The following is a 10,174-nucleotide window of genomic DNA, read 5'->3' on the forward strand; positions in this document are numbered from 1 at the left end:
GAGTTCAACTCCATAGATATGACCATTGCCTTCTCTCTCAAAGGTAAGGACTATTGCATTAATTGTGATGATTTACAATCTTGCTTTAAGTTGCCTGAGAATAATGCCATGACACCACACACTGATAAAGATGTCTCTGCTATGCTAGATTCCATAGGCTATGCTTTTGATTTTACTAGTTTAGGTAGTATTAGAAGGAAAGGCCTTAGGAAAGAATGGAGTTTTCTTGGAGATGCCTTTATTAAGGTTTTCTCTGGGAAGATTAGCAATTTTGATGCTATCACTTCATCTCTTGTTAATATGCTCTATATGCTAGTTTCTGATAGGTACTTTAATTTTAGCAATTGTGTTATGCTAGAATTAGGTTCCAGATTAGGTAACAAAGCTAATAGACCACATAACATCTACTTTGCTAGATTCTTTATGTTATTGGCTAACCATGTTGCTGAAGGTTTGGTTATATCCAATGAGAATAATAAACTCAAATGCTGGGCACAAGAGAAAAGGGTCCTTGCAGACCTTTTGAGAATGAACCTCAACAGCCAGGTGCCATTGGTATACTTGCCAATCATGAATGCACCACAGGTAAGTGAGGTAAATGTTTCTATAACTCCTACTATTTCCAACCTCAATATTTCTTTGCCTTCTAGTGTGGCTATGGAACCTGTGTCATTGTCCAAACAGGCTCCTACCAAAGCCACCAAATCTAAAATCTCCAAAGTCAAGTCAAAGAAACCTACCTCTGTTGTTTCTCAAAAGACTACAGTTGTAACAACTACCATAAACCCTGAAGGGAGTGAACAGGGTGTGAGTGGTGAGGGGAGGGGTGAACATCAAAAAGCCCCCCAGGATAAGGTGAGAGAGGTGAGTGGTACCCATTCCAGCCAAGCCACAGTCTCTCAAAAGACTGTAGTGGTTCAAAAGGAGTCCAGCACATCCCTAGTTGCATCCTCCCAAAAGGATGTAACTATTGAAAATAGTCCCCACCCAGGGACACAGAACAAAAGAGGGAGGGACACTGAAGCTAAACATTCACCAATTCAAGCCTTTTCAAGGAAGAAGAAGGCCAAAACCCTAGTTTCCACACAAGGGGCACACACAGCACAGATACACCCACCAGTATCTGTGCCTTCTCAAATTCAGCTTGATGTGATTCCAGCAAATGTGGAATCACATCCCCATTCTCTCAATATAGACACACACCATTCCTCAAACTCTCCTACTCCCTCTCTGGATGTGGATATGATATTCACATCAATTCCTGATTCTCCCTCATTAAAACTCAGGGAGGAGCCCCACTCAAAACCTGGTGATCATCATCTTTTAGATGATTTGTTGGATCATCAGCCAATTCTTTCAGATGTAGCTGCAGAATCTGTGTCACCTCACTTAAAATCAATCCACACAGATTTAACAATTATATCACTTTCTATCTCTACATCATTTCCTTCTTCAACGGATATCTCTCATCCGTTGACAAGTGGTTATTCTTCAACGGATAAGCTTAACAGCAGTTATCCGTTGATACCATCATTTTCCACTTCAACGGATACTCCCTATCCGTTGATGGCCTCTACACACTTAACAGAAACAACTCCAACTGTAGAGGACATGGCAACTGTACAATCACTGTTAGGCTTGAGGGAAGGGAGTGATTTTTTGAGTGAGAGGCTGGGTTGCTCCCAGGCAAAAGGAGAGGATGAGAGTCACAAAATGCATGCTATTTCTTCCAGCATGGCAAAAGTAAGTGAGAGGAGTGCCACCTTAGAAGGTGAAGGTGAGGGTGTGAGGGTGTGTGTGAGCCAGGGGGAGCCCCTGATGCAAGAAAAGAGAGAAATTGAGAGAAAGGCAGGTACAGAAGCTATAAGGGTGGATCCAGCCATTGCTAGTGAGTTAATGAAAGTGGATGATGCAGATAAGGGAAGACAATTTCAGCAACACTACAAAGCTGTCATTGATAATATTTCCTTAGATGCTGACACTTTTACTCACCCTGTTTCAGCCTATCAATTATTGGCTGCACAGGGCAATGTGGAGGCAGAACAGACACTACACATTGTACACACTTCAGAATCTCTTCTAAGAGACAAAGCTGTTGTCAACAGGCTGCCTTCTCAAGCTGCTGAGCCATCTGAAGAATTTGGAGTAAATTCTAATGATGATGACTCTAATTCTTTGAATGAGAGCATGAACTTAGGGGGAGTAGCAGGCCCAAGTTCTGTTCCTAATCTTCCTGCATGGGCATGGGCCAAACCATCAACACCAGGAGAGTTTGGTGTCACTTTGGTCAAACAAGTCATGACAATTCAGCAAGCCATTCAGGAGACTCAGGATGCTGGCACCAAGGCAATTCTTCAAGCTCATCTGGAATCTCTGCATCTCTTGCAGTTGCAGCATTACCAGCACAATCTAAGTGTGGATGAGCTCAAGCTGGACATTGCTGATCTGAAATCCTACAATGCTGAGAAATTGGATTCAGTTATACCCTATGGTACTATGCAAGATTTGTTGGGGAGACTAAGGAAGGCCTCTGATGCTGATAAGAGGTTGGCCAGATTGGAAGATAGGGTTCAAATAATTGAAGCCTCCATGGTCACCATTCTTCAGAATCAACAAACTCAAACAAATCTCCTCATGCAGCTGGCACAAGCACAAGGCTTGACCCCTCCCCTTGATGATAACAAAAAGGGGGAGAATAAAGGGGAAGGGGAAGGAGAGCCATCGACAACAGTTCAGATTTCTCAAGTGCTAGTTCCTGTCATCACAACTTCTCCACCAATTCAAGTCAAAGGAAAGCTAGATGGAATTGATCTAATCCAGATAGCAGCAGCTGAATTGCAAGTCAAAGAGCAAAGGAAGAAGATTGATGAAAAGATGCAACTAATATTTGGTTCTACAACTTCTCAATCACAATCTGTGAAGCATAGCACAAAAGTGGAATCAAATTATTATGGAACTCAAGCCAGTAGGGAGGCATAAGGATGGAGAAACTTCTTCCAAAGATCTGCAACCTATGGTTCTCAAGCCCAACAACAGATCCAATAAGGACTCTACAAAGAATCCTCTAAAAGAGGTGGATTTTCCTCTTCCAAAAGCAGATGAGGACAAGCTTTTAGGAAGGAGTATTGCATATCTCAAAGAGACCATGGATGAGGTTGTAAGGAGAAACATGACTATTATTTTCAGAGAGGGAAAGAGCATATGTGTGATGCAAGGACATCCCAAATTCTCAATAGCCAAGAAGGAAGAAACCAAAAGGTTGAAGGAAGAAGCCAAACAGCTAAAGGCTGACAAAAGAGCATAAGCAAAGCTTGAAAAACAGCTAGAGTCAAGTCAGGCTGAAGATCAGAAAGTAATTGAAGACAAAGGTGAAGATGAAGCTATGGGGGACATGGTTGGTACTGAGATGGAGGAAAGAAGTAAGGAAGAATGGCAGAAAGGGAAAAGAAAGAAGGTCAATGCAAAGAGAAAGAAGGTAGATAAGACTGAAGAAACCCAATTAATATCCAAACCACTACCCTCCATTCCTGAACCCATTGTACATGACCCCTTCATGAACATTCATGGTGAAACAATCATTCCCAAGGAGGAACCAATTGATTGGGACACCATCAAATTGCCCACCTTCCTAACCTCTTCTCCATCATCAAAGAAGCAGAAAAGAAGAATCAAATCAACACCCTCTAAAGCCTCAATCAAATTCACACAGAAGCCTAAGTCCAAACCTCAAAACTCTAAAGATGATTATGTTCACATCTGTGACATAAAAGAATTTTCAGACATTGAACTCTATCTAGATGAGCTGGAGGATGTAAGGGGAATAGCTGCTTACAGACAGCTACCAGAAAGACTAGTGTTCAAATAGAAAGGAGCTGGGGAAAGAACATGGCCTCTTCACAGAATTCTGAATGAAGGCTACACTACCTTGATTAGAGTCTACTCAGCCATACATAAGGATTCTGGCTTTACCAGAACTGCCAGGACTGAGATTCTCAACAAGATTGCCAACATAAGGAAAACTTGGAGGGAGTCCAATGCTTTGCCTAGAACTTTACTCATTCCAAAGAGAGATATTACAATTCACAAATCACCTCATTGGTTGATGGAGTTCAGAGACAACAAAGGAGTCAGAAGATTTTTCAGAATTGAAGATCAGCTAAAGATTGCCAGTAATGAAACTCTCAAGGATATGCAATCTAAGTTAGATATCAATGAAGAAGATGAAGCTGAATTCTACAGACAATTTCAACTTCAAATGGAGGAAAATGACAGGAGGCTAGGAAAGAAAACCAGGATTCAAAGGAAAAGAAAGTAATTTGCTCAAGCTAAAGGAGCACCCTTGGAAACAATGTATTTCTTCAATTTCATCTCAGCATATACACTTTTGCAGCACTTTTGAATTTCTGCTTAGTTACAGTTTATATATTTGTTAAGTATTTTGTTATTATCAAGCTAAACCCAAATTTATGCCTACAGTTCTAGTAGACATAAATAGGGGGAGATTGTTAGGAATATGTGTATTAGTTTGATGATAAGCTCAGCAAAACACTTAAGTAGAAATCTAGTGTTTGTAGCCTCAACGGATAAGACCATCTTGGCTATCCGTTGAAGGAGTAGCCTTACTTAGCAATAAGTTTGGTATAGTAGCACATCTCTCTCTGGTTTCAAGCTGTAATTCTTAGATGTTGTTAGGAGATAATCAGTCATGTTGACTACTAATGGATGTACAAGTAGGAGGGCTAATTGTAAATATTTCATGCCTTGTAATTTTGTATAAGTGAAGAAGTATCAACTGATATTGAAGACCTTCAACGGATAAGAAACTAAGCTTCAACGGATGTCTCTAACGCTTCAACGGATAAGTGCTTCAACGGATAAAGCTTCAACTGCTAGACCATCAACGGATAAAGCCATCAACGGATGAAAGCTTCAACGGATGCTCAGTCTCATAGCAGTTGATAGTGACAGTTAACAAAGCTGACAGAGGCACATGGATTGACAGAGATGTGGTAGCCTATTTCAGGAACAGCAGAAAAAGCAGCCGTTTTTAGTCTGGTTCAAAATGGAAAGTCAACAGATAATTCCATATTACACTGGATAAAAATGGAACAGAAACAAGTGGAGAACTATTGTCTTATTGTACTTTATCTTTGTCTTAACTTGTAAACTTGGTGAGATATAAACCAAGTAGTAGCTAGTAATTAGATATGAATTTTCCCTGAGCTGTTTAGAAATATCAAGAGAGAAAATCATCTAGTTTGTACTAGGAAGCAGCTGTGATTTAATTTTGAATCACAGATTTTCTGAAATAACACATCTCTGGTGGAACAACAAATCCACCATAAAAGTTTTTAAGTTCTTTGTGTTCATTACATTTGTGTTTGAATATATATCTGTCTGCATCAGCTCCAAGCAATTCACACACATTTGATCACTCAAACACTTAGTCTTACAAACTGCTCAAAACTTGAAAAAGTTTTGAGATTTACATTCAACCCCCCTTCTGTAAATCTCATTGTTAGTCCACTGGGAATAACAGTCGTGATTACTCATACTGGTTGTTGAGAATTGGCTAAGTAGAGAATCAGGATATGTCTAACAATCAGTATATAATTAACTACTGTGATATGATTATCCGTTGGAAGCTTTATTATCATACGTTGACAATCTTTAGTCATCCGTTGATATATACAAATGATTATCCATTGAAGTTATAACATATATCCGTTGATCAGGCTATCCGTTGATAATTACTTGAATGATAAGTCAGGACTGCGAGATAAATTAAAATTTGTTGATTTATAGGATCGTAGTTGATTAAGATATGTATAGAAAGTGTTAGAATTATATAGTAACATATCTTGTAATTGATAGAGGATTGATTGTAGTTGTGTAGTATATAAACACATAATAGTTTAAGACTTTAAGAGTGGAACTCGAGTATTCGCATAACCTAGAAACTCTTTAGAATATTGTTCTTGAGAGAATTTTGTAATAGTTTATTAAAGATTAATATAAACTGTTATATGATTCATCTATTCTTACTTTACTTTCATAATACATAGATTTGTTTAGTAATTGTATCCAACCCCCCTTAAATAATTACTTTACTGGACAACAAGTGGTATCTGAGCGGTCAAATTAACTGATAATTTGCGAAGGTCAAGATGTCTGGAAGTAAGTATGAAAGCATGAAAATTCCCATCCTAAAGAAAGCTGATTACTCTACATGGAGAGTAAAGATGTTGATGTTCCTCGAATCTATTCATGATGCATATGTTGATATCATCAAAACATGACGTCCATACCATATGGAAACTATAGCTATGACAGCAGATGCTCCTGAACACTATGTCAGGAAGGAAATATCAAAGTGGTCAGATCCTGAAAAAGCTGCAATGCTTAAGGATGCTAAAGTCAGGAATATTCTGCATAATAGTTTGGACAATATTATGTCAAATAGAGTGATTGTCTGCAAGATTGTAAAGGAAATATGGGATGCCTTAAAGACACGGTGCCAAGGTACAATGGTAATAAAGAATAACAGAAGAGTTGTTCTTGTGCAAGAATATGAGCAATTTGATGCCAAGGCTGATGAGTCAATTACTGATATATATGATAAATTTGTGACACTGTTGAATGATCAATCATTAGTTGGAGAAGAATATAAAAGAGAAGACTCAAACACCAAATTTATGAGAGCTCTTCTAGAAGATTAGGATACTCAGGCCGCAATAATCAGGCATCAATATGATCTTGATTCTCTGAGTCCAGATGAAGTGTATGGGATGCTGAAAACTCATGACTTGGAGATCCAGCAAAGGAAAAATAGAAAGGGTCAGAAGATGAAAATTGTGGCTCTTAATGCTAAGACTCATAAGGGCAAGGAAAAGATGAGTGAGAGGTCTAGAAAAAGGAACATTGTGGAAGAGTCGGATACTGATGATGTATCAGATCATGACACAGATACTGATGAGGATTCTGAGATTGATCTAGATGATGCTCAAGTTGTTAAAATGGTTGTAATGCTTGTAAAAGGCTTCAGAATGATGAGGTTTGCAAAACCACAGAGAAAAGGTGGTTTCAACAAAAGATTTTATGGTTATAGAAAAGGCAGGATAAGGAAGATTGATGGTTAGTACACCAAGGGAAAGAAGTTTGACAAGACCAAGGTGACATGTTACAACTGTAATGAAAGGAGACATCTGGCTACTAAGTGCCCCAAGACAACTAGAAAGGATTTGGTCACAACAAACTCCAACAGAGACAGGATGGACTTATCAGAAACTGACAATGATGATGAATGCTATGCACTGATGGAAACTCATGGAGAGGATGTCTCAGGAACTGATAAGGGAAACAAGAAGAATGTGCTTGTCTTGGATAGTGGTTGTTCAACACATATGACTGGAACTAAATCCCTGTTGTCTGAATATGAGGAGAAGGTTGGCCCAATGGTTTCTTATGGATATGGAAATATAGGAAAAACACTGGGATATAGCGATCTAATCATTGGAAATATCATCATCTCAAACGTAGCTCTGGTAGATGGACTGAAGCACAACTTGCTGAGCATTAGTCAAATTACTAACAGAGGTTTCTATGTCATGTTCTATGATACGCACTGTGAAGTAGTTCATAAGATCACAAAGAAAACTTTTTTCAAAACTTATAAACATGGAAACATTTACGAAGCCAAACTTTATGCAAATACTGATGGTCCTGAAACTTGTCTGGTAATCAAGGCATCGGTAGATGAAAGTTGGAATTATCACAAGAAGCTTTCTCATCTCAACTTCAATAATCTCAATGAACTGGTGAAGAAAGATTTGGTAAGAGGTTTACCTACCATGTACCACGCCCCTGATGGTTTGTGTGATGCATGTCAATAAGACAAGCAAAGAAGAAACTCTTTCAAAAGCAAGTCAGAATCATCCATCAAAAAGCCATATCAAATGCTACATTTGGATCTCTTTGGCCATGTGAATATCATGTCAATTAACAAGAGAAGGTATACTCTAGTTATTGTTGATGAATATACTAGATTTACTTGGGTGTTTTTCTTGCACAGTAAGGATGAAACATCTGAAATTCTCTTGGATCATCTGAGACTGAATGAAAATAGCACAAAGTGTAAATTATGAGGAGTGACAATGGGACTGAGTTCAAAAATAGCAAGATGGATGAGATATGCAGATACAAGGGAATATCTCAACAATTCTCAGCACTTGTAACACCTCAACAAAATAGAAACAGGACGCTTATTGAAGCTGGTAGGACTATGCTAGTGGAAGCTAAATCTACCAACATACATTTTGGATGAAGCTGTCAACACTGCCTGTTATATTAAGAATCTGAATATGATCAACAGACATGGATTAACTCCTTATCAAATGATCAAGGAAAAGAAGCCAAGCTTAAAGCATCTACATATCTTTGGATGCAAGTGTTTTGTTCTAAGAACACATCCTGAAATGCTTAGAAAATTTGACAAAAAAGATGATGAAGGCATTTTTGTTGGATATCCTTCATCAAAAGCCTACAAAGTTTTCAATCAAATAACGGGGACAATTGTTGAATCATGTTTCCTTTGATGACAAGAAGATCACTGGAATTGAAGAAGACTCACATGAAGAACTTGTTTTTGCGAATAAAAGACTCAAGTCAGTAGACAATTCAAATTCTAATGATGTGTCCAATTCTGTTGACAAGTCAAATCCTGACACTGAGTCAGGTCCTGATGACGATTCTGATCCTGATTTAGTGGTAGTTCATGACGATCCACGTGTTGAGGGGGAGCAACATCCACAGACAAAAAGTGATGACTCTAGTGATTCAAATACTGATGAAGACAATGAACTAGAAAATACAGTATCTATTGGAAATTCTTCAAATACAACATATGATTGCTCATCAGGAGGTAATCATTCAACTAAAAATCAAAATCAGTCTGGTGAACAGTCTCCAAATGGAATCTCTTCTCAATCTGGAACATACAACATTGATGTAGGGGAGCTTCACATGGAAATGATAGCACAAGTGTAGGGGGGGCATCAGGAAATGAGACTGAACTACCAAAGGCTGTAAAATGGACAAAAGATCATACACCTGATCTTATCATTGGAGATCCTAAGGCTGAAGTCTAAACCAGAAGTGCAACTGAACATGAATGTCTCTATCATAAATTTCTTTCGAAGGAGGAACCAAAGAAAGTAGAAGACACACTCAAGGATGCTGATTGGATTCAAGCAATGCAGGAAGAGTTGAATGAGTTTGAAATGAATGAAATTTGGAAACTGGTTCCAACGCCAAAGAACAAATCAAGGTTGGCACAAAATGGATTTTTAGGAACAAGACAGATTCAGTTGGCACACTAATCAGGAACAAAGCTAGACTTGTTGCAAAGGACTATTCACAACAAGAAGGTATTGATTATGATGAGACATTTGCTCATGTGGCAAGATTAGAAGCTAATCAGATCTTCTTAGCATATGCTGCACACAAGAAATTCAAGGTCTTTCAGATGGATGTCAAGAGTGCTTTTCTAAATGGAGAGTTAGAAGAAGAAGTATATATTGAGCAACCACCTGGCTTTATTGATCCAAAATTTCCTGATCATGTGTACATACTTGACATAACTTTATATGGACTCAAACAAGCACCAAGGGCCTGGTATGAAACACTTGCTAAATTTCTGATTGAAAGTGATTTCAAAATGGGTACTATTGATAAAACCTTATTTTACATAAATAACCGTAATGATCTTTTTTTGGTATAAATTTATGTTGATGATATTATTTTTGGGTCTACTAACAACAAGTTGTGCAAGAAATTTTCTGATCTTATAAAGTCGAAGTTTCAAATGAGTATGATGGGAGAGTTGAGTTACTTTCTTGGACTACAAGTTACATAAACTAATGAGGGAATTTTCATTAATCAGTCTAAGTATAGAAAAAATCTATTGACTAGATTCAATATCCAAGAAAGTTCAAATGCTGCAACTCCAATAGCCACTGCTACAAAGTTAGATCCAGACCAAGGTAAAGAAACTGATGTTGCTCTCTATTGAGGTATGATTGGTCAATTACATTATCTAACTGCTAGTAGCAGATATTATGTATGCAACCTGCTTGTGTGCAAGATTTCAGGCCAAGCCCGGAGAATCTCATTTAAT

The 10,174-nt window shown here is 38.2% G+C and overlaps 1 protein-coding gene across 1 annotated transcript; it reads left to right on the forward strand.

Annotated features, from left to right (window-relative positions):
* Positions 1-6,326: 6,326 nt before the first annotated feature.
* LOC141674590 (uncharacterized) lies at positions 6,327-6,719 on the forward strand. Its single transcript, XM_074481300.1, has one exon. It carries the CDS (start codon positions 6,327-6,329, stop codon positions 6,717-6,719), a length of 393 nt encoding a protein of 130 aa, XP_074337401.1.
* The last annotated feature ends 3,455 nt before the right edge of the window (positions 6,720-10,174 follow it).

The sequence above is a fragment of the Apium graveolens genome, chromosome 7, assembly GCF_009905375.1.
Source record: "Apium graveolens cultivar Ventura chromosome 7, ASM990537v1, whole genome shotgun sequence".
NCBI lineage: Eukaryota > Viridiplantae > Streptophyta > Magnoliopsida > Apiales > Apiaceae > Apium > Apium graveolens.